The following is a 24,884-nucleotide window of genomic DNA, read 5'->3' on the forward strand; positions in this document are numbered from 1 at the left end:
ATTTTGCATGTTATGTAATTTATTCCTGTAAGTGGTACTCCTCCAGTATATGGAAGATGTTTGAGATTATACTTCTCACATTTATTTATTTTTTTTTTTTTTAAAGAGTACACTGTGTAAGCAAGATTGTGTTGATCTTGAATGTTGACTTCCCTTCGTGGATGTTTGACATATGGGATTGGTGTGACGTAAGGTGTAGTACAGTAGTAAATGTGAGTAGGAAATGGGAGGGTAAATTGATTTCCTTTTTAGCTTGTTTCCTTTATGCTGAACAGCATTAAGAGCCATTCTGGTCATTAAATTGTAGATTCTCATCAGATTGTGTTCTCTTTTATGTTTTCTGAGAGCATCAACAGAAAACATCACCACAAACGGCATCCAGATGTGAGCCAGCTGAGCTGCCAAGATTATGGCATGACGCTGGGGAAAGGGATGCAGAACTTGCAACTTTTCAGCTAAATATTTTCTTTGTGACTGGCAGATATAAATATAAGATAATTCCCACTTACTGTTCCCTTCTCACAGTAAACACTTGGGCCCTTAGAGCTGTCCACCCACGGAAAAACCCTTCATATTCATTTTGGTTTGTATTGTGCTTCAGTCATCAAAGTGAACTGGAACTGCATGCGGAGTATGAAGGTTTTTCCAAGTTCTGTTCTTCTCTAAGGATCTGTTTGGACTTTAAGGGTATGTTCACACGCTAGTCAAAAACGTCTGAAAATCCGGAGCTGGTTTCAAGGGAAAACCGCTTCTGATTTTCACACGTTTTTTTTAAGCCACTCGCCATTTTCGTGGCGTTTTGGAGCAGTTTTCTATAGTCAATGATAATCCGCTCCAAAAACGTCCCAAGAAATGACCTGCACTTCTTTTTCGCGGCCGTGCGAAAAAAACGGCTTGTCGGAACAGAACGCCGTTTTTCCCATTTGAAATCAATGGGCAGATGTTTAAAGGCGTTCTGCTTCCAATTTTTCAGGGGTTTTGGTTTGTAGGTTCCTAAAAAAAAAAAAAATGATCATTAGCATAGCTAATCTGTTGGTAAAGTTTTTTTATTGGCAAACATTTCTGCACGTAGCATGTAAGTTTTGTTTTGGTTTGTAAGTTTAATTTTTTTGCTGAGATACAAAGGTATTAGAGATCGTGTTCTTGGAGGTATCTGTAATATGGAGAGAGACTTGGCTAACGCCCCATGCACACGGCCGTGCCTGTAATCACGGGCCGCAATTGCGAGCATGGCCGGCCGCGGACAGCCTCCTGCGTTTTTGACCAGTGCTCTCATACAAAGTATGGGAGCACGGACTGTAAAAAGCAAAAGATAGGACATGTGCACTTCTTCTTCTACGGCCTGGACACCTTCACTTAAATAAACGGGAAGGTGTCCATGGACAATAGAAGTGAATGGGTCAGTAATTGCGGTCCGCAATTATGTGCAATTTATACGGTCGTGTGCATGGGGCATACAGCCTCATGCACACCGTAATGGTTTTTAGTGTCTTCAAATATGGATCCGTAGTCATCCGCAACTCATCCGCATATATGGCATGCTGTCCACAAATACAGTCCATAAATCATCCGTGTTTACGGATCCGCAAAAAAAAAAACGGGGAGGAATTCTGAGTAATCCCTTGGCGTTGCGTAGCAACTCTTCCGTAATCACGGACGGCTACGGGTGCACATCCGTAGCTGTCAGAAGTCTATGGGCACTTCCGTAATTACTATGTGGAGTACGTGCCTTAAGTACGGACAAGAATAGAGCATGTTCTTTATTTTACGGATTATTTCTACGGAACGGACACCCATCCGTAAATATACTAAAAGGTGTCCGTAGCCCATAGAAATGAATGGGTCCGCAATTTCATCCGGAATTACTAATGAAAACTACGGTTGTGTGCATGGGGCCGAAGTTGGAATTGTTGTCGAAGCAATAGAAACAATGTTTAAATTCACTTGCGGAGAAAGAATACCTTGTCTAAATATTGTGTGGGGAGTACGGCTTTAGCCAGGAATACTGAAGACAGACTTGGGGCGTTCAGTTTGAAGATCTTTGAGTGCACAGTGTTTTCAGGCTTTGCGAAAGTTAGTAGGATTCTTGGGTGCATCAGTAGATGTAATGCTATTAGAGAAACGACCAGCTTTTATGATTGATTGAAGTTGTATTAGGAAGGTACAATTGATAGTAAAGAAATAAATTAAAAAAAAATAAATTAAATCTGTATAAAAAGAACAATGGGATGGTTGTTTGTATAGCAGCCAGTCAGTCCAGACTGGCAAATAAAAGTGGAGACCTGGTTAGTTGCTATTTGACAATGCCTCATCCTAAATAAGACCCCATGTGCACGGCATCTGCGGGCCACGCTCCCATTATAAAGTATGGGACCACGGTCCATAGAAACAAAGAATAGGACGTGTCCTATTTTTTTACGGAAGCTTTCTACGGCCCGGACACCTTCCCGTAAGGTGTCAGTCGGCCATAGAAATCAATGGGTCCGTAATTACGACCCGTCATTTTCAGATGAAATCTACGGTCGTGTGCATGGGGCCTAAGCCTTATACAGTATAGACCATACTGAAGTCCAGGGCTTTCTAAAGTGTTGATCTTGTAAAAGCAGTTATCACTATGTTCAGTCGTTTTTTGTTTTTTTTAAGAATCTCTGGTACCAGCAGATCAATCTCATTGTTGGCTACCATTTCATTAACTGCTTTGACATTGGCAGCTAGCAGAAAGTTCTTGTTTAAAAGTTGTTTTTTTTTTGTTTTTTTTCTCTTTTGAATAAATTCTCTTGTGTTTAAATCCCAATAGACCGTTCCCTTCCGTGGAGCCCCAACCATTCTTTGTTTGGGTTTCAGCACTTACATACAGCTAGGATTTCTATTGATTTGAAAGTCTACATTCCCACCACCCACCCCCTTCAGAAAAATGAACACAGACGTTAAGGTCTTATTTATAGTGCAACATATGCAGAAAGATGTTGCATGATGTATCAGGCCTGTGTTGACCGTGAGACCATTTCTAACATTTTTGTGAACTTCACAATATTGCAAAATGTATATAAATTGGGGAATCTTCCACTACGAACACTTTTTGTACATGAGCCGGAGTATCTGTGTATATATAGCTTGTCAGTTACCATATGGAGCCTCAATCTTGACCAAAATCGAAATGCAATTCGGTCTTAAAGCTAGTAAGCCCTCAAAAGTTTACTTGCATATAAAGGTAATAAAGTGTTAAGAAAATAAAATCTTATGAGCACTTGTACTTTAAACCACGACGTAAATAATGACTCCACTTAAAGTTGTGTAACTTTGTAAGATGGATTACTTATCTGGTATGAATCCAGAAAGAAGCCAAACGGAAAGGCTCTGCAGGTTTTCGTCCCGGAATGATGACCAGAAACCCAGGTTTGATGCAATAATAATAGATCCTTTTAGGTCGGGAATCTTTGCAAAATGGCCACAAAAGCATACAATAAACTCTGCAGAGAGGCATGTTGCAAAAATGGTGGCTCACCCGCTTGGTTTCCTTTTGGACGGAGATCGGGCTCGTCCCTAATGCAGGAGCGTGTCCACTTTAATTCCAGGCCTTTTCTTTCTCTTGGCTTTGTTGCTATGGTAAGGGAGCCCCCTGGCAACTTCAACCCACTGTCTCAGTATTTTCAGGGAGGCTCCTGCGCACCACGTGCCACATCCATGAGCTCTCTTGCTTCAGGGCCTACTCGTGCCCACAGGGCACACCAGCACTCCTCTGTGGACTGTAGCCAGCACACTAAGCTTCATTAGGCAGGAACAGCCACCTTTTAACAACTATAAGCTGCCCCCAGCGTGAGGCACACGGCGTATCCACACTGGTTGCATCCTCACCACTGTTATAACGCATCACGTTACAAGTAGAAATGGCATCAGTGCCATTTCTTCCGGAACCCAATTTTAAGAGCCGGTGAACCACCTTTGCAACTTGAACAGAAAGGTACATAGCACAAAAATAAATGACATTCAAGGTTGTACATGGCATTTAAGGGTTTCAACAAAGTTTTTTTTGTTATTTTGTTTAATTCAGTTTTTTAGATCCAAGCCAAAAATGGATTCAAAAGGATTAGACTATCTAAAGGAGGGACTTGTACTTCGCCTTCCTGTCGGATCCAGTTCTGGCTTTGGCTGAAGAAAACCGCATCAAAACAGCAGTGGAGTTTTTGCAAAAAAAACGCGTGCGTGCGTGTGTGTGTGTGTGTGAAACCACCCTCACTCTTGATTTTCTAGAGGACAATCTCTCCGTACATATGGCACTCGACGGAGCCTTCACAGTACCACATTGTGGTTGAAAGGTGCCCTACAGCTTCCGTGCACTGCCGTTCTTGTCCGAAAATATGGCACTGGAACCACTTCACCGCTGTATTTCAACAGTCTTTTCCCCAAAAAATAACGAAGTATTTTTATTCCCTTTAAAAAAAAAAAAAAAAAAAAAGTGAGGGTGAATAAAGATTAGATTTTCAATTGTGCAGTCTGACACTGGAAACGCAGGTTTTCAGAATAAAACGATACAATGGGCTATAGAAATGTACAAAACGCCACAAAATAGTTTGCTCCGTCAGACATGGGGTTCTCCACTACAAAATGTGAAAGCATTGTAAACTATTCTCTACAGCACCTTGAAGGCAAGTTCCCACCAAGTATCACTCTGAAACCTCTTAAACATGTCTAAACAACCAAGTCTCATGAGGTTCGTGTACTAGACTTCATCCCACGTGGGAATTGATTTTTATCCAACCTTGCACTGTGGAATGTTTTTCTTGGTGCAAAAAAAAATTAGCTTATGAGTATTTTTTAAAAGATGGATTTAATGTCCAAGTTCTAATTACGAATTTACCGTCACGCTACTATTTTAGATACTTTGTGCTTCAATTTCTTTGAATAAAATTGATGAGAAATTAGAGCTGCTTGTGTATATGGGATATATATATATATACATACATACATACATACATACATACATACATACATACATACATACATACATACATACATACACACGCGCGCACACACACACCTGCTTTTAGGGATAAATGTTCACTGAGCCATTTTTTTTTTCCTTCTGCTGGAGCATGTGTTTTGTATAGGACTCCGGTTACACAGCTTTATGAATTTCCACGCAAATCGCAGTCACCACACAACTTTCCATCTCAAAAAAACATTGGTGTTTGTTTTTACATTGCTTGTTTTTTGGTGCAAGCATTCTTCACTGGTGCTGGCTATGGCTGAACTGCCAGAAATCGTGCTCCTATTTTATATATGGAATATTCATTTTCCTGTTGCATCATTTGCTGGCAAGTAGTTGAAGAATTTACCACTTGTAGCGGTTTTTCTGTGAAACGTGGTGTTCCTCCGCAGTGCTCCTCCATCTTCCTTGCTGGGGATGCACATTCTTTAGTGATTGAAAATATCAGAAGAAATGGCACATGGTGTGTTCGTGAGTGATTTGATTATACTCTGAAGCAATGAAAACTGTTCCATAAACTGGTTCCAGCTTTTATAGGTCACTGTCTGACATTTCACTCTTCTCCTCCTTCAGATGACGCTTTCTACAGGAGTTTTCAGCATTCCTAGAATACAATGACATTTTGTATTGCAACACATGTGCCCCCTGCACCGTTCCGATGCTGTGACACATAAGCTAGCAATCATTTCTCAGAAAATAGCCTTCTCTTATTGTAGGAATGCTGCACATAAGGCGAATGTACTCCACAAATCCAGTAGATCATCTTGTATGACTGTTTATAGTTAAAGGGGCTTTAAAGTGTTAACATTAAAGTGACTCTCCAGTTTTAAGGGTATTACAGTAGCAGCAAAGTGGATGAGATCTAAACAGATCTGCTGAGAAAACGTTCATAAATTGACGGGTTTTTTTTTAATCCGCAGCATGTCCATTTATTCTGCGGAATCGTTGCAAGTTTTTGCCATTAAGTTCAATAGGGAGGTAGAAGACGCAACAAATGTCAAATCCGATTTTTTTTTGCATCCGCAAAGCTTTGATTCTGCTGCAAAAATCGCAAATCTGAAATAAAAACTTTCTTGCTACTTACCCCCCTAGCGCTGTAATAGCGACAACTCTCTGTTTGCAGGCCGTAATCCGTGCAGTCCGGCTGCCTGTGATGACGTTTCATCTCATGTGACTGCTGCAGCCAATCACAGGCTGTAGTTGTCACGTGGGCTGCAGTGGAGACCAGAGGGACGTGTTGCTATGGCAACGCCGGTGAAAATTTAAATTATTTTCATTTATTATTTTTGCTCCTTTCTGCTGCGGCGATTAGGGCCAATAATCTGCATCACAATTTGATGCAGTCTTTCGTCTGGAATTCTGCGGGTTCTAGATCGGATGCGCGGTGTACTTTTACACAGCGTATTCAACCTGTATGAACATAGCCTCTTAATTTTACTGACAACAAACCCAGCACTATGTTGAACAACGTTGGCTCAGGAGCCGTATGCAACTACCCAAAACCAGAACTTGTGTTGAGCGGTCCGTGACACCTCCTGGATTCCTAGCACTGTCGGCCCTTTCTGCCCGATGTCTTCTACGTGGCTACTCTGACTTCAAGAAGTAATGACTACATTTACGTGACTGCTCGTAGGATGATCTGTTTTGGGGTATTGTGGGTGGCATATTTGTATGTGCACTGCTCTACTTATCACACTTATTTTGGTATTGTTGTCCCACTGATTTTGACAGGCAACTTTGTGTACTTTCACTAGTGTAACCGGAATTACTGTGTAAGCAGAACTCTTTTATAGAAATTGTGGGTGGCACAATATTAACGGTTATTCTGTGTGGTGGGCACAAAGCTATGGCTGATTCGGTGTTAATATTTGGTTGCTGGCCCTATCGGGACTACAGCCCTGCATGGAAGCTGAAAGCGGACACCACTTTATAGGTACTCTGGCTTCCATCCCCTGTACAGAGTGACAATGATTTCATACTTTTTTTTTTTTCCCTCATTTAATGCAATGTTTTTTAGATTATTATTCCACTAAGTTTCCATTGTGAAATGTTTATAATATAATATGTTTGTGTCAAGTCTCCGCCAGATGTTCCTTATTTAGATGTTTTGCCTTCCCCTCATTTCCCCCCTACATATGTATGCCTCTCTTTGGGTTTTATTGGCAAATAATTTAATGTTTTGCTTTTCTTAATAGTTTCTTGTCTGCCGTTTTTTTATTTACAGTCCAATTTCTCTAAAAATGTTTTGTAATGTAAAAAATAACCGGACCAGTGTTTATCAGAAGAAATCTAACCAGAACATGTGCTGTTGCTGCCAAGTATTGCACATAGTGCCAAGATGTTTTTCCCCTTGTTCCATAAGTAGACTTAAAAACAATTTGTTGGGAAATTTAAACCTGGACGGCCAGATGTGATCTCCTATTTATATCTGCATTCCATATCCTGCAGAATATTTAGCAGCACAGTGCTGCCCTCTAGTGTTTCAAGATATAATATTCATTTCTGAGATTCCTAGAAAGCTACTGAGGTGGATAGCATGGGGGGGGGGGGGACGACATGTTGTATAGGGTTCCCCCACCCCTTTTCTATATTGTATCAAACTCAACCAATGTTGCCTTGTACACAAATATCTTGTCACATGCAAAGAGTATTGTAACAAATACTGCTGCACTCACACAAGCAGGTGTTGTGGCTTTTTTTTTTTTTTTGTTTGCAATTTATCCCCCAAAAATTCAATGATTTATCAAAATTGTGACAAAACCTACTCTTGTGAATACACCCCTGCTGTGTGTGGTTTTTGTGTTGTGCTCGGGCTAACTTCCTTTCTTGGCAGAGGGTTTGGACACCTGGAGTTTGTGATTTCCTAACATCTGTATGTTTATACATATTTTTTTTTTATTTTTTTTATTTATTTTATTTAGAAAGATCATTTGTTGGTATAATCGTTGCGGAACCCCAAACTTAAGGGTGTTCCACACCACAGATTGATCCACTGGCACCCATACGTTTGAAAGGTTCCAGGCATTTGTACTTTTTAAGGCTGTTTACACTCTCTCCAATCTGTCCTTTGGATATCCATCAGGATTCATTGGTATCTATTTCAAGCATTCTTCGAAGCGGTTATGTCAAACAGAAGTCCTATTGCTAATATGAACAAATGGTAAATGGTCTGTGTAAATTGTCATGTATACATTTATTGCTGTTATTTAGGTGAAGTGACCCTGTTAGCTTCTCGTGGTGCTCTGCTTTGGAGACTGGTATTGGGCGCTATGCCAGAAAAAGGGTTAAAATTTAGCTGTTCCATCCAGTCTTTGGCGAGTTTTCCATAAACTAATTTGTTGAAATAAAAAGATTTTTGTTTTGACTATGGAAACTCTGAACAGTCATTTATTTAGTCATCCAGCATCAACTCTGCCTAACAATTTACTCTGTATTAATCCCCCAAATAAGTCATGCACATTTTGAATCTTGGCTCAGAACCTGTATATTCTTTGTCTTTTACAGCTGGAAGTGACTTTGGACCTGGCAGAGAGGCGGCAGATTCGCACAGCTATTAGGGAGTTGCGGCGGCAGGAGCTCGAGCGTTGTGAAGAAGCCTTGGCATCTAAACGTTTCAGATCCGAGCGAAGTAATGGACAAGAGGACAAGGAGAATCAGCCTGGGTTTGTTCACTATTAAACATGAATTACAGTATGCCTGATAGCTGCTTATTAGCACCGAACTCCAAACCTAGCTGGGTAGGCAATTCCATGTGTCTGCCTCTGGCAAAGAGGGTATATAGGTGGTCAACGGAGAATTCCTTTACCCAACAATCTGCTAATAAGCCACTATAGTATTAGTTTTTAGAATCTTCCATCTGGGATCCTTGCCTCCTCCCCCTTTTTTTTTTTTTTTTTTAAAAACATGCTTTTATAACCCCGTTACTGAACATCCTGCGCTGCTAACTATTGACCTAGCTTCCACAATGAGTCTAGAGATAGGGAGATTAGAGAGAGTTCTAATCTCGCCTGATCCATTATCTCTGTTAACTCTCTTCTTGACCCCTTACACTCTGGTTTCCGCACTCTACATTAAAATGATCTACTGACTGCTCAATATAAAGGCAATTGCGCTCTATTAATTCTTCTGGATCTCTCCAACATTTCAGAATGTAGACCACCAACTCCTACTCCGTATGCTCCATTCTATTGGCATTAAAGCGTACCTATCCTTTTCAGGTCACTTCTATAAAATGATGATAAACTGTGTATACATGAGGAATAGCACTATGATTTGTATCCTGCATTTTTTTGCAGTTTTTCCCTCTGCAGGCTCTATCTCTAGGGTGGAGCCTAAATGCCTCTGTGCGCATTGTATGGCAGACAGAATAGCAAGCAGAATTCTCCTCTTCTATCTCCTTCTATCAAATATATGTAGGAGCTGCAGCAATGAGCAGTAGCTGAGAATCCAGCACTGGGGTGACATATAACTCTTACCAGTAAGCTGCTACAGCGTCTGTGTCTCTGACTCTCTCTCACTCTGCTCCTGCTCGCTCCTCCATCCCCCACACTCCATAGATTTACATGGGCAGCTGTAGCTTCATCCCTCAGTGAGCTGATAGGAACTACCATAAAACAGTACGCCCGCTGTCCTGGGGTTATGTTCGACTCCTATTTTTCCTTTGCTCTTTATATTCAATTTCTTGCAAGTTCCTGTCACCTGCACCTCAAAAACATATGCATTATCTGCCCCTTTCTTACTGTGGAAACAGCCAAAACTCTCACTGTTGCTCTGATTCACTCTCGTCTTGACTATTGGAACTCATTACTAATCGGTCTTCCACTCATTAAACTCTCCCCTCTATCCTTAATTCAGCAGCCAGGCTCATCTGACCAACCTGTTACACCAATGTCTCTACCCTGTGCCAGTCACTGCACTGGTTGCCCATCCCCTTCAGAATAAAATTCAAACTTCTTACTCTCACCCACAAAGCTCTCCACAGTGCTGCACATTCTTACATCTCCTCTCTGTCTACCACCCTACCCGTGCTCTACGTTAAGCTAAGGTCATTGGCAGAAGATCCACCATAATCAAAACCTCCCACTCCCGTCTCCAAGATTTTTCTTGTGCTGCACCAGTCCTCTGTATGGGGTTAGCGCATTCCAATCAATGCAGTTTTAAAGGATGAGTGTCGCAAAAAAAGATTTTTTTATTTCAATATTTTTTTTTAATTTTTTTTTAACTCCGTTTATTGAAGGAGACCTATAAATACATTAACACAGTTAGCAGCAGGACCCCCGCGTAGCGGACATGTCCATAAGTTATGCATATACAGGGCCGATCTGTTCATGATCACTGTGAAGTACTTAACAAGAGTCATAACACTCCTATACAATAACAAAAAAAAAAAATAACCACATAAACAAAAAAAGAAAATAAAATACAATAAAGGAAAATACGTCTCTTTTTATCAAATTCTTGTCAGTTACATTTCTGTCTTGATATAGTATACAGTATCTCAAAATGAACAATTAAAGGATCAGGTATATGAGTATAGGGTACCCCCCTCTGCAGTGCCGATCAATCAACTCGGCCCTATTCCACCTAGCTCCTGAATGCTCATATGCGAATCCCTCTAATAGCCCCCGTTAGCTCCGTTCCTGAGTAAGACGTAAGATCCGAATTACACCAATTATCCCATATCCAGTTGAATTTTTCAGGACGATTCCTATGAAGAAACATTATACGCTCATAAGGTATAGCTGCATTTACCAATTGGATCCACATAGCCTTGGTAGGTGGTCGGGCGTTCATCCACCTGAGCGCTATTGATTTGCGGGCCATAAACAACGTCTCCTGAAGGCAAATTCGAAGATGTGGAGAAATCAGGTCTTCCTCCATCATCCCAAATAAGCAGATACCTGGCTCTGCCAACACAGGAATCGACAGAACCCTAGCAAGCAAGGCAGTAACCTCCGTCCAGAAGTGGCGGATATCTGGGCAGTCCCATATCATATGCCGGAAATCAGCCGGGCTATAAAGGCATCTATGACACTGGGGGGAGGGCCTTCTACCCATTTTATATAATCGTAGTGGTGTTAGATAACACTGATGTATTATATATAGCTGTATAAGTTTGTTATTAATGGCAGGGGATACAAATCTATGTGATTCCAAAAGGCTATCTCTGGCCTCCTCATCCATGGATGGGATCAGCTCCTGCCACTTGTCCAGCGCCGGAAAGGCTGCCCTGCTTGCTTTGGCGTGTATGAGATAAGAGTATATCGAGGAAATCAGCCCTCCCGGGACCGTACAATACCTATTAGGGGATATGAGGAGATGTCTATGTCTCTACATCTAAACTGGGCCTGTAAAGAATGCCTGAATTGCAAAAATTTGTAAAATGCCTGTCTCGGGATCTGATATATCTCTTCCAGCTGGGTAAAAGAAAGTAATACATTATTATTAAACACATCCCCGACAGTGTTGATACCTAGATTAGACCAAAACCCAGCATCCTGTGAAGTACTCATCTGGTCCATCGTGTCATTATGCCACAAGGGGGTTTCTGCCATTATTTGTTCATTCCATGAGAGCTGCCTCGCGGCTCCCCAGGACTTTTTTGCCACCCTGTGGATTGGCAGGGCATTACTGCCAAGTGGAGCCGAAGGTTCCAGTATTGACCACATTTTCCTTAATCCTAGAAAATTTGCCAGACATCTCTCCAAACCCACCGGTTCTTCATGTGACACCCAGGCTCCCAGGTCTGTGAGTGCCATGCCCGCCCGGTCTTTAGGCCGTTGTAGTTTGGCTAATTGCAGCTTAGATCTGGAGGACCCCCATATAAACCTTATGAACATAGATCCATTTCTCTAAAGAACGCCGTGGGAATGGGGACAAATATGTGCTGCAGTATATATAAACACTTAGGTTGAACCACCATTTTAACAAGATTAATCCGGCCCGCCACCGAAAGAGGTAGGGCCGACCAAATTTTAAATTTGTCTTTAAAGGTTGCTAACAAAGGTTCTACATTCAGCTTCAGCATGTCATTATCTGATCTAGCTATCTGAATCCCCAAATATTTAAATTGAGATACCACTTGTAGCCCGCTAATCTTCTGGCCCACCCCCATATTCCGGGTAGGGGAGAGATACATCAGACAAGATTTGCCCCAATTAATACGTAAACCAGAATAGTCTCCAAATAGTTCAATAATTGACATAGCTCTGTGAAGTGACTCCTCCGGGTTCGACATATATAGAAGCAGATCATCTGCATATAAGGCAATCCGTTCCTCGCCCCTATTTAAACACGTACCACGGAATATCTCATCCTGTCGAATCAAGATTGCAAGGGGTTCTATGGCAAGGGCAAACAATAAAGGCGATATCGGGCACCCCTGCCTGGTTCCCCGTTCCAATTTGAAGTATGAAGACAACTGCCCATTCAGGGCTATGGCCGCTCTGGGATGTGAATATAAGAGGCTTATCCATTGTATAAAAACTGGCCCTAACCCAAATTTTTGGAGAATATGCAGTAAGTATGGCCATTCAATAGAGTCAAAGGCCTTGGCCGCATCCAAGGAGGCCAAGGCCCAGTCCTTTTTTTGCCGCGTAGCTATCTGAGACACAATTTGGGTCCTACGTAAATTGTCTGATGTACTTCTCCCTTTAATAAACCCCGTTTGATCCGGGGCTATAACAGATGGCATGATAGCGTTCAACCTATTGGCCAATACCTTCGTCAGTATTTTATAATCCACGTTAAGAAGTGCTATAGGTCTATATGATGAGCAATCTAGGGGATCTTTATCTGGCTTTAATATGACCACTATAGTTGCATCAGAAAATGAATCTGGTAAAGCCCCCTCAACAAGGGATGCATGATACGTCCTAAGCAGCTCAGGAGCCAACTGGTCTATATACTTCACATAGACTTCCAGTGGGATGCCATCCGGGCCCGAGGCCTTCCCTTTAGGCATGGACGTTACAGCTTCCACTATCTCCTCCATAGTAATGGGACTATCTAGGTACTGTCTTTTTGGTCTAGTGTTATTTTAGGGCAGCTGACTTGATCACAGTAGCCAACCAGCTCCTCCTTTGATCTATGAGATCTAGTAACATATAAATCTTTGTAAAATTCATAAAACTCCAATAATATATCAGGTGTAGAAGTCAGAATCGTACCCTCTCTAGTTTTGATTTTGAGTATGGCCGGTGACGCATTATTCTGGTGAATAATGTGTGCTAGCATGCTACTAGATTGGTTGCCCTGTTCAAAATACTTCTGGTTATTAAAAAACATTCTGCGCTTGCTTTTCTCAGTAAGATATAAAAGATACTGTCTCCCCGCCTGCAGCCATGTCCGTCTGTTAACCTCCGAGGGGTCAGAAATGTAATGTGCTTCCAACCGTGTGCAAGCCTCCGCTAATTCTTTTTCTTTTTTAACCGACTCTCGCTTTATATAGGAGATGGTAGATTGGAGGCAACCCCTGAGGTATGCTTTTTGTGCATCCCAGTAGGCAGAGTGGTTAGGTGTCATCGAATTCTCCCCTACGTATATCTGTAATTGATCCGGTATACGGTCCTGCTGGGTAAACTGTGTTAGCCAGAAGGAGTGTATCTTCCTACTCAACATTCGTGTACCCTCCTGAGTCACCTTTATGCGCACCACGACCGGCGAGTGGTCTGAGAACGTGCGAGGTAAATGTTCTGCAGACTGCAAGGCTAAGCAAATCTGGCCATTCCCGCAGATATAATCAATGCGAGACATCGAATTCTTCCCAGGGGTCAAGCAGGTAAACTCCCGAGCACCGGGCCACATGTGTCTCCAGAGGTCGTGCCACCCAACCTCCTCCAAAAATATTGCCAGTGGCGATGGCCTACTACTCGACAAGGGATCCGGGGCAGCGTCTCCCCTGAACTTATCCAGACCAGGAGCGGCTAAAGAGTTAAAATCACCCATACAGATAACTGCGGCGGATGGATATGCTGAAGCGAAGCCCGCTGCCTCATATAACACAGCGAAGGCCTGTGTAGGGGTATATATACACACAGTATTACATAGGGCTGACATTCAATCCATGCGTGTATGAAAATGTATCTACCCTCGGGGTCTTTTTTGATTACTCCAGGCTCCCACCTAAGGGACCTATGAACTAGCAAAGAAACCCCTCTGGAATAGGTAGAATAAGTGGCATGTGCTGCCCATTGTATCCATGACCTTCTGAGAAAGCGAACCGTATCTGGAATTGAATGCGTCTCCTGTAGACTTATCATCTGTGCTCCGCTTGCACGTATTTGAGAAAAGACTTGGGTTCGTTTACCTGGGGTACCCAATTTCAATTTGCTTTTAGTGTTTTATTTAAAAATGTTTTATTTATTTGTGTGTTTGTGTTTTACTTTTTTTATTTTTGAACTTTTTCTTGTCTATGGGGGCTGCCATTTCTTTTCATCTCTGTATGTGTCGATTAACGACACATACAGACATGGAATACGGCACATACATCCCCATAGAGAATGCGAACGGGGCCCGTTCCATCCACTATGCTGTACGCCGTCTGTGTAGGAGCGGCGAATGCGCCGCTCCCACACAGTCCAATTGGAAGGTTTTCGGCCGAGCGACGTCCGGCGACATTTTCTTGTGCACCGGAAGCCGCGGCCGGACAGTAAGATTACTACTTCCGGTCGCGGCTTCCGGACTTGTGTTCTAATGCAAGCACTTGGAGGGGACGGACCGGAGGGAGCGATGGCGGCAGGAGCAGGTAAGTTAGGTCTGTGTATGTACGTGTTTTAGTGTGTGATTACTACTGTATGTAAACCTACTACACTGTGTGTTCGCTCAAAAAATGGCGACACACAATGTAGGAGGTTTGAACGTTCAATCCCCTCCTTTCTCCTGGCACTAGCCAGGATAAGGGAGGGGGGATTCTGTGAGCTCACTAGAGCGAGTGTGTCTTCTCAAATTTGGCAGCATAAAGCAATGTGGTTGCTTTACCACATGCCAATGCTGCAATTTTGGGAATTGCTCCATCTAGTGACCAGCACTGGGAAATGTCATAAATTAGAATCTAATTTATAATCTTTCCTGACTCGTGGAAAAATTTAAAAAATTAGAACCGTGTTTAATCATTTATACACTAACTGTTTTAACTTAAAAAAAAAAAAAAAAATTTCTAGCGACACATTCCCTTTAACCTCTTAACGCCGAAGGACGGATATATCCGTCCTCAGCAGCTGCTAGTTCGCGCAGGAGGACTGATATAGCCGTCCTGTGATGGCGCGGGTACTGAGACTGTACCCACGCGATCAGCGGCAGGAGCACGGCTGTTATACACAGCCTGGCTCCTGCTGCAACTGCCGGAATCGAAGCGCGCTCCGATTCCGGCAGTTTAACCCATTAAATGCCGCTGTCAATAGTGACAGCGGCATCTAATGTGTTTGACAGGGAGGGAGCTCCCTCTGTCACCCCATCGGCGCCCCCGCAAAGAAATCGCGGGTCGCCGTCTGGTTTCCACGGCAGCGGGGGGTCTAACAAAGACCCCCAGGTCTGCCTTCAGCATCTGCCTGTTAGGCGATGCCAGAGGCATGACCTAATAGGTTGCCTGTCAGTTTTACACTGACAGGCAATGATGCTTTGGTATACTAAGTATACCAAAGCATTATATATGCGATCAACAGATCGCATAGTGAAGTCCCCTGGTGGGACTAAAAAAAAAATGTCAATCAGTTAAATAAAGTTGGTGGAAAAAAATAAATAAATAATTACAGTGAAAATCAAATAAAACTACTTTTTTTGCCCAAAAAGTGGTTTTATTTAGTAAAAGTGTCAAACAAATCACACATACACATATATGGTATCTCCGCGATCGTAACAACTTGAACAATAAAATGAACACATTAAACCGCTGGATGAACGGCGTCCAAAAAAAACGCAAAAAACAACGGCAAAATTCTCTCTTTTCTCCCATTCCCCCCATAAAAAATTAAATAAAAATGTATCTATAAGTCCTATGTACCCCAAAATAGTACTAAAGAAAACTGCACATTGGCCCGCAAACATCAAGCCCCCATACGGCCACATTGATGGAAAAATAAAAACGTTACGGCTCTTGGAACGCGGCGATGCAAAAACAAGTAATTTTTTTTCTAAAAGGCTTTTTATTGTGCAAACGTAGGAAAACATATCAAACCCTTACATATTTGGTATCCCCGTAATCGTGCCGACCCATAGAATAAAGTGAACATGTTATTTACGCTGCATAGTAAACGGCGTAAATTTATAACGTGAAAATCAATGCTGGAATTGCTGCTTATTTTCAATACTCTCCTAAAATAAAGTTAATAAAAGTTAATCAATATGTTATAAGCATCTAAAAATTGTACAATTACAAAATACAACTTGTCCCGCAAAAAACAAGCCCTTATACGGCTATGTCGATGGAATAAAAAAAAAGTTACGACTCTTGGAATGCGACCCTGAAAAAGCAAAAAATAATCCTTGGTCATTAACGTGCAAAATGGCTCGGTCATTAAGGGGTTAAGCGTGCCCTGAAAACACCACACCTTTATTTAGGCCGACCTATCACATTCCTTAATCTGACTACTTCACACTTTCCCTGCCAACTACGTTAGTCCTCCTTAGTCCTCCGAACCTGATCCCTTAATTTCACAGTGTCTACTGCGTTTCTTGCACCCTAATGCACTTCATACAGTATCTCTACACACGCAGATACTGGCTGGTTACCAGCTCATGCAGATGTGTGTACTATCGTATTTTATTTTTTGGGCCGGACCATTGAACTAAAAAAAGCCGTTTTTACACACGGTCTCCCTTCTTTCCTTATAGATTGTAAGCTCTTGCGAGCAGGGTCCTCACTCTTCTTGTTTGAATTGGTAATTATTTTTGTCGCTATGTAATGTCTGATATTGTCTGTACATGTTCCCTCTGAATTGTAAAGTGCTGCGGAATATGTTGGCGCCATATAAATAAAGTTTATTATAACAATTACTGCCAAATGTAACCTCACAAAAAGATCAACGATAAACGCTTAAACTGTTGGTGATATCCGTATAGTCTGCCATTTACAATACATATACATTCGAACTTGGACACAGTTGAAAATGGCATCATGTCTGAGCATTGTACTCATTCTATTATCAGAAATGTTCCTGCGATCAGTGGGCAAATATGCTGCCATGCAGTGTATGTTTCATAACGAACGAGTTTTGGGCATAGATTCCCAGGTTGTATTTTTATTTTTTTTGCTTTTGCTAACCTGAGCCCCATTGATGTTCTAATAAATAAAACGGACTTTTATTTTTCTAGCGCTGAAATGGAAGACCAGCAACAGAGAACTCTGCATGCCCTGGCAGGAAGACTGGAGGAGATAAGTGATGTGGAGGAGCTGACCGCACTGGTACGTCGGCACTATGTGTGATGCTAATAATGTGAAAGCTGCCAAAGACTCCATCCTTCTTTTCCACATTTACACTTATAAGGCAAAGATTCTTACACATGGCGTTATTGTACTGTATAGATTATCCACATTCTAAGACAAGAGTTTTACTTCTAATCTGGAGTCATACTACTTTTCTAAAGCGGACCTTGCAAGGGACTGTTTTTGCAGTTATTCACGGTATAATTATTATTTTTTTATTGTGAGTTTAGAAAGTTTTTCGGCAACTAACTTTATTTTCCATTGTATAAAATGCGGCTTTGATCATATTCTATTTTTCTGTTCCCTAAAAACGTTTTGAAATGTTTTACTCCATTAATTAAGAAATGTTTACGTTATTTACATCTCCAACACCGCCTTTGATCTGTTTTAACCCCTTCCCTCTTTAGCCACTTTTGACCTTCCTGACAGAGCCTCATTTTTCAAATCTGACGTGTCACTTTATGTGGTAATAACGTCGAAATGCTTTCACCTATCCGGGCAATTCTGAGATTGTTTTCTCGTGACACATTGGACTTTAAGATAGTGGTAAAATTTGGTCGATACATTCAGTATTTAATTGTGAAAAACACGAAAATATAGTGAAAAATTGCAAAAATTAGCATTTTTCTCAATTTAAATGTATCTGCTTGTAAGACAGGCAGTTATAACACACAAAATTGTTGCTAATTAACATTCCCCATATGTCTACTTTAGATTGGCATCGTTTTTTGAACATTCTTTTATTTTTCTATGACCTCACAAGGCTTAGAACTTTAGCAGCAATTTCTCACATTTTCAAGAAAATTTCAAAAGGCTATTTTTACAGGGGCCAGTTCAGTTGTGAAGTGGTTTTGAGGGCCTTATATATTAGAAACCCCCAAAAAGTCACCCCATTTTAAAAACTTCACCCCTCAAAGTATTCAAAACAGCATTTAGAAAATGTCTTAACCCTTTACACATTTCACAGGAATTAACGCAAAGTAGAGGTGAAATTTACAAATTTCATATTTTTTTACAGAAATACATTTTTAATACAATTTTTTTTATAACACAGAAGGTTTTACCAGAGAAATGCAACTCAATATTTGTTGCCCAGTTTCTGCAGTTTTAGGAAATATCCCACATGTGGCCGTAGCGTGCTACTGGACTGAAGCACCGGCCTCAGAAGCAAAGGAGCACCTAGTGGATTTTTGGGCCTTATTTTTGTTAGAATATATTTTAGGCACCATGTCAGGTTTGAAGGGCTCTTGCGGTGCCAAAACAGTGAAAATCCCCCAAAAGTGACCCCATCTGGGAAACTAGACACCTCAAGGAAATTATCTAGGGGTGTAGTGAGCATTTTGACCGCACAGGTTTTTTACAGAAATTATTGGAAGTAGGCCGTGAAAATTAAAATCAACATTTCTTCAAAGAAAATGTAGGTTTAGCGATTTTTTTTTCTCATTTCCACAAGGACTAAAGGAGAAAAAGCACCGCAAAATTTGTAAAGCAATTTCTCCCGAGTAAAACACTACCCCACATGTGGTAATAAATGGATATTTGGACACACGGCAGGGCTTAGAAGGGAAAGAGCGCCGTTTGGCTTTTGGAGCTCAAATTTAGCAGGAATGGTTTGAGAGGCCATGTCACATTTACGAAGCCCCTGAGGGGACAAAACAGTGGAAACCCCCAACAAGTGACCCCATTTTGGAGACTACACCCATTGAGGAAATTATCTAGGGGTATAGTGAGCGATTTGACACCACAGTTTTTTTGCAGAAAATATTGGAAGTAGGCCCTGAAAATAATAATCTACATTTTTTCAAAAAAAATCTAGGTTTAGCTAATTTTTTCTCATTTCCAGAAGGACTGAAGGAGAAAAAGCACCACAAAATTTGTAAAGCAATTTCTCCCGAGTAAAACAATACCCCACATGTGGTAATAAACGGCAGTTTGGACACACGGCAGGGCTTAGAAGGGAAAGAGCACTATTTGGCTTTTTGAGATCACATTTAGCAGGAATGGTTTGCGGAGGCCAGGTCACATTTGCAAAGCCCCTGAGGGGACAAAACAATGAAAACGCCCAAAAAGGGACTCCATTTAGGAAACTACACCTCTTGAGGAATTCATCTAGGGGTGTAGTAAGCATTTTGACCCCACAGATGTTTCATAGAATTTATTAGAATTAGGCAGTGAAAATAAAAACAGTCCTTTTTCTTCAATAAGACGTAGCTTTAGCGCAAATTTTTTCATTTTCTCAACAAATAAAGGAAAAAAAGAACCCAAAATTTGTAAAGCAATTTCTCCCGAGTACGGCAATACCCCATATGTGGTCATAAACTGCTGTTTGGGCAAACGGCAGGGCTCAGAAGGGAAGGACCGCCATTTGGAGTGCAGATGTTGCTGGATTGGTTTCTGGGCGCCTGTGGGCCCAAAACAGTGGAAACCCCCCAGAAGTGACCCCATTTTGGTAACGACACCCCTCAATGCATTTACCAAGGGGTGTAGTAAGCATTTTAACCCTGCAGGTGTTTTGTAGAAATTAGTGTTCACTCGATGTTGCAGAGTGAAAATGGGATTTTCTTCCATAGATATGCCAATATGTGGTGCCCGGCTTGTGCCACCATAACAAGACAGCCCTCTAATTATTATGCGGTGTTTCCCGGTTTTAGAAACACCCTACATGTGGCCCTAATCTTTTGCCTGGACATATGACAGGGCTCAGGAGTGAAGAGTACCATGCGGAGTTGAGGCCTAATTTGGCGATTTACAAAGTATTGGTTCACAACTGCAGAGGCTCAGATGTGAAATAATAAAAAGAAACCCCTGAGAAGTGACCTCATTATGGAAACTGCACCCCTCAAGGCATTTATTAAGAGGTGTAGTGAGCATTTTCACCCCACAGGTCTTTTCCATAAATGAATGCACTGCGGATGGTGCAAATTAAAAATGTATATTTTTCCCTAGATATGCCATTCAGTGGCAAATATGTCATGCCAAGCTTATGACACTGGAGACACACACCCCAAAAATTGTTAAAAGGGTTCTCCCGGGTATGACGATGCCATATATGTTGGGTATGATGCCATATATGTAGGGTTCAGAGCCGAGGGAGCACCATTTGGCTTTTGGAGAGCGGATTTTGCTTGGTACTAAATTTGTTTGAGTATTGCTGGTGTTTTATAATGTGGGGGTACATGTAAGCGGGGCGGAGTATATAAGGGGCATAGTCAGGTGGTATGAAAAAAAAATAATAATCCATAGATGTGTGTTACGCTGTGAAGCAATCCTTTCCGCACAGGCCAGTGTCGCACTGATAAATGGTGTAATTTCTTATCCCCCTTTTGGTCCACACTCTGCACCTTTGTAGTTTGGGGAATTTTGCTGGGAAGTGTTGTCCTGGTATAATACGGGCACCGTCGCTTCCAGCGGATATGTTTGGGCCCTCCCTTTCCTGGTTCCCTAATTTTAGGTCCTTGATAAATCGCCTCTTCAAACTGAAGAAATGTTCCCCTCGGGCACAACTGCATATTTTTTTATTTCCTGACTTATTGGAGCCATAACTAATTTTATTTTTCATAGACGTAGCGGTATGAGGGCTGGTTTGTTGCGGGACGAGCTGTAGTTATTATTGGTACCATTTTGGGGTACATGCGACTTTTTGATCACCTTTTATCCTATTTTTTGGGATGCCAGGTAAACAAAAAAATGCAATTCTGGCACAGCTTTTTTCGTTTTTTTTTTTTATACAGCGTTCACCATGCGTTATAAATTACATGTTAACTTTATTCTGCGGGTCAGTACGATTCCGGCGATACCTAATTTATAGCACTTTTTTATGTTTTACAACTTTTTTCACAATAAAATTACTTTTCTAAAAAGAATGTATTTTTTTTCTGTCGCCAAGTTGTGAGAACCAGAACGTTTTAATTTTTTTGTCGACGGAGGTGTATGAGGGCTTGTTTTTTGCGGGACAAGCTATAGTTTTTATAGGTACCATTTTTGGATACGCGCGACTTTTTGATCACTTTTTATTCTAATATTTGTAGGGCAAAGTGACTAAAAAACAGAAACTCTGGTAACGTTTTTTACGGTTTTTTTTTACGCTGTTCACCGCGTGCAATAAATAATACAATATTTTGATACCTCAGGTCGTTACGGTCGTGGCGATACCAAATACATATGGTTTATTATTATTTTTCAATAATAAAGGACTTGATAAGAGTAAAAGGGGGATTGTGTTTTATTTGATTACTTGAAACTTTTATTGTTTTCAAACTTTTATTTTTTGCACTTTTTTATACTTTTTTTACACTTTTCTTCAAGTCCCACTAGGGGACTTGAAGGTCCAACGGTCAGATTTTTTTTTTTCTAATACATTGAACTACCTATGTAGTGCAATGTATTAGATCTGTCAGTCATTCACTGACAGCAAGCCGATTAGGCTTCGCCTCCCGGCGGGGCCTAAATCGGCTTCCGTAATGGCAGAGCAGGAGACCATTGTGTCTCCTGTTGCCATAACAGCAGTCGCCAGTCCCGATTGCCTGTCAGGGCTGGCGATCTGCTAGTAACCGCTACGATGCAGCAATCGCTTTCGATTGCTGCATCGAAGGGGTTAATGGCAGGGATCGGAGCTAGCTCCGGTTCCTGCCGTTACAGGTGGATGTCAGCTGTACAGTACAGCTGACTTCCACCGCTGATGACGCCGGATCAGCTCCTGACCCGGCGCCATCTTGCCGGCAGCTACGGTAGCCGATCAGGCTCCGCTGCCGGGCGGATCTTGACCGGCTTCGGTGCTAGGCAGACCGGGGGGCCAGTATTAGGCCTCCGGTTGCCATTGCAGCCACCGGAACCCCGGCAATTTCATTGCTGGGGCTCCGATGAGCTGCAAACACCTTAAGTGCAGCGATCGCGTTTGAGCGCTGCACTTAAGGGGTTAATGGCGGGGATCGAAGCTAATTTCGGTCCCCGCCGTTACAGTCGGATGTCAGCTGTAAGATACAGCTGAGATCCGGTGATGATGGCACCGACTCAGCTTTTGAGCCGGTGCCAAACATTTGACGTACATGTACGGCATTTTGCGGGAAGTCAATGCTTTCCATGACGTACATGTACGTCAAATGTCGGGAAGGGGTTAAAATCTCTGCAGAAACCTTACCATTAGGTCACCACTAGGGAGCACTGTTTACCCTTTTGTCGGTTGATTATATAGATTTCCTAGCTGCCACTAGGCCGTGCTACTTCATTTCTCCACCACGTGCCCATTGCAATTTGTACCATCTATTCTAGCTTCGAAGTGCCAGTGAATATGAAGAAAGGAAACTTATCCGGGCTGCTATTCGGAAAGTAAGAAATGATGAGATAGAAGGTAACCTTTTAAGGCCATTTTCTTTACGTTGATTAAAACCATGTTTGTTATTTTATTTATAAGATAAAGCGGGAGGAATCCTCCAGCTCACCCACTGGTTGTCTCAATCCAGACCGCGCTCGGATCCTGCGTGACGGCACACTGCAAGGCAACAGGAAAAAAGAAAATGATCCAGCGCTCAAAGAAAGTTGTAAAAAGGAAACCATGTTCCAAGTTTATTTCCAATGGTTTAAAAATTCAAGTGCATGGGGGTGGTAACAGCAGCCTACGCGTTTCGGACAACACTCCTGTCCTTATTCATGAGTCATGAATGAGTGTTGTCCGAAACGCGTAGGCTGCTGTTACCACCCCCATGCACATTTTTAAACCATTGGAAATAAACTTGGAACATGGTTTCCTTTTTACAACTTTCTTTGAGCGCTGGATCATTCCTTTTTTTTTTTTCATTTTATTTATAAATTAATTTAAATGCATGGACCAAAATAGTTTAAAATGGGTTGTCAAGATTATTTCTCTGTCACAGTGGAAATGCAACCCACTATAAAAACATCTTCCAGTGTCATACCAAAGGGTCACTTTTCTGGGAACCATTTTTTACAAGATCCAGTGCTGTATCTTGACAGAAGAATGTTTAGAACATTTTGCCGGAGGCTGTGAAATTGTCATCCTATTGGATGAATTGCTTTGCCATCAAGTAAGACGAACCTCTTCATAGTATACATCTGTGCTTGTTCAGTCACTCTCTCCCATACATTCAGTAGATAGTGACTTCACATGCACAGCCATTTCAGGACTGGAATAGGAGCCGAAATGTGTCCATGATCCGCACTTTAATATTGGTGGGAATTGAACCTGCCACAACGCAACTGATCTGACTTCATAGACATGTATGGCTTTTCATTATGTAAAAAATTTAGTTTGGGCAACTTTGTTTTTTTTATAATATTTTTGAATTATCTTTTGACTTTTTCTATGTGCATTAGACCAACTGCGTGTGATTTTTCTTTAATTTTTGCTTTAGCTGCAGCACTGGCAGGCATGCTGGTCAGTCACTACAAAGACCAAGGTAATGGCACTCTGCAGTCCAAAAGCATGGATAGTTTTGGAGGCACGACGACTTTGGTAAGTAGAAAAGAGTGCAGATCACCGCTCTAGTAATAAACGTACTTTTAGTGTAAATTCCTTATTACAATAATCTCCCGTACTACAGATTTAAGAACGATCTACAGCTGAAGTAGTTAAATTGTTGGCTAAAATTTCTACCTAGTAGTCGTCCTAGCATAAAAATGCCAGGGTAGCAGCACCTTTCTCGAAATTCAAATACTGGCAACATACATAAGGATTGCGATTCTGCTAAAGGCAGTTGATTCCATATTGTCCGCTCTTTAGTGGAGATGTGATTAAAGTGATCCTTCAGCCTCTGCCCTACTAAGGCTCATTTGCCTCAGTATATGTTTTGACCGTTTTCCTTTTTCTCGCTGGTGGTTTAGTAATTATGCTTTATGATCATTATGACCTTGATGTAATAGAAATCACCTCTCCATGTACTTCCTAGTGAACACGTAATGGGTTAGTGTTTCTACAATGCAGTTCTGCTTCTTCAGATTGGCTGCTGTCAGGAGGGAGCAGCAGCCTGAACCAATGATGAGACAGGAGGTGTGTCGCAGACTACCTCAGACTCACTGTAAGCACTGCAACTATAAACTAGTCACAGATCACAGCTCTACCCAATTTAAGCTCACCACTACACTAACTTTAATGTTACCTGCAGGTGGCAGCATCTTCCAATGGATCTGCTTTCTTCTCACGTCAAGACTCTATATTTATATAAGCAGATAGGAGCTTGGTGATAGGTACGATCAGTAAAGGGGGACATGGGGCTGTACCATTTTTGGGGGTCATTGGGGCTGCAACACTAAATGTAACATGCAGCCCTCTAATGAAGTCAAGGGCCGCAACTAAGGCCCCCATGGTGTAGTGGGTTGCCCACCACTGCTATAGAGTGTTGACTTAAAACTATGGTTATATGGTCAAATCAGGCTAAACCCTCTGTTTTCACCTGTTTTGTTGGAAACTGTTAATAAATGGATGAGGAAATAATTTTCTGTATGTAGGATTGAAATGCTGGA

At 41.7% G+C, this 24,884-nt stretch overlaps 1 protein-coding gene across 3 annotated transcripts in view; it reads left to right on the forward strand.

The window, feature by feature from the left end:
* SMTN (smoothelin) overlaps nt 1-24,884 on the forward strand; it is a 132,740-nt gene that overhangs the window by 44,275 nt on the left and 63,581 nt on the right. For all 3 annotated transcript variants that reach the window (XM_075853294.1, XM_075853285.1, XM_075853302.1), the window contains exons 2-5: nt 8,492-8,649; nt 17,297-17,387; nt 22,677-22,755; nt 23,777-23,877. In XM_075853294.1, the coding sequence (XP_075709409.1) occupies nt 8,492-8,649; nt 17,297-17,387; nt 22,677-22,755; nt 23,777-23,877 (429 nt within the window). The remainder of the gene's footprint in view (nt 1-8,491; nt 8,650-17,296; nt 17,388-22,676; nt 22,756-23,776; nt 23,878-24,884) is intronic.

Source organism: Rhinoderma darwinii, chromosome 1 (assembly GCF_050947455.1).
Source record: "Rhinoderma darwinii isolate aRhiDar2 chromosome 1, aRhiDar2.hap1, whole genome shotgun sequence".
Classification (NCBI taxonomy): domain Eukaryota; kingdom Metazoa; phylum Chordata; class Amphibia; order Anura; family Rhinodermatidae; genus Rhinoderma; species Rhinoderma darwinii.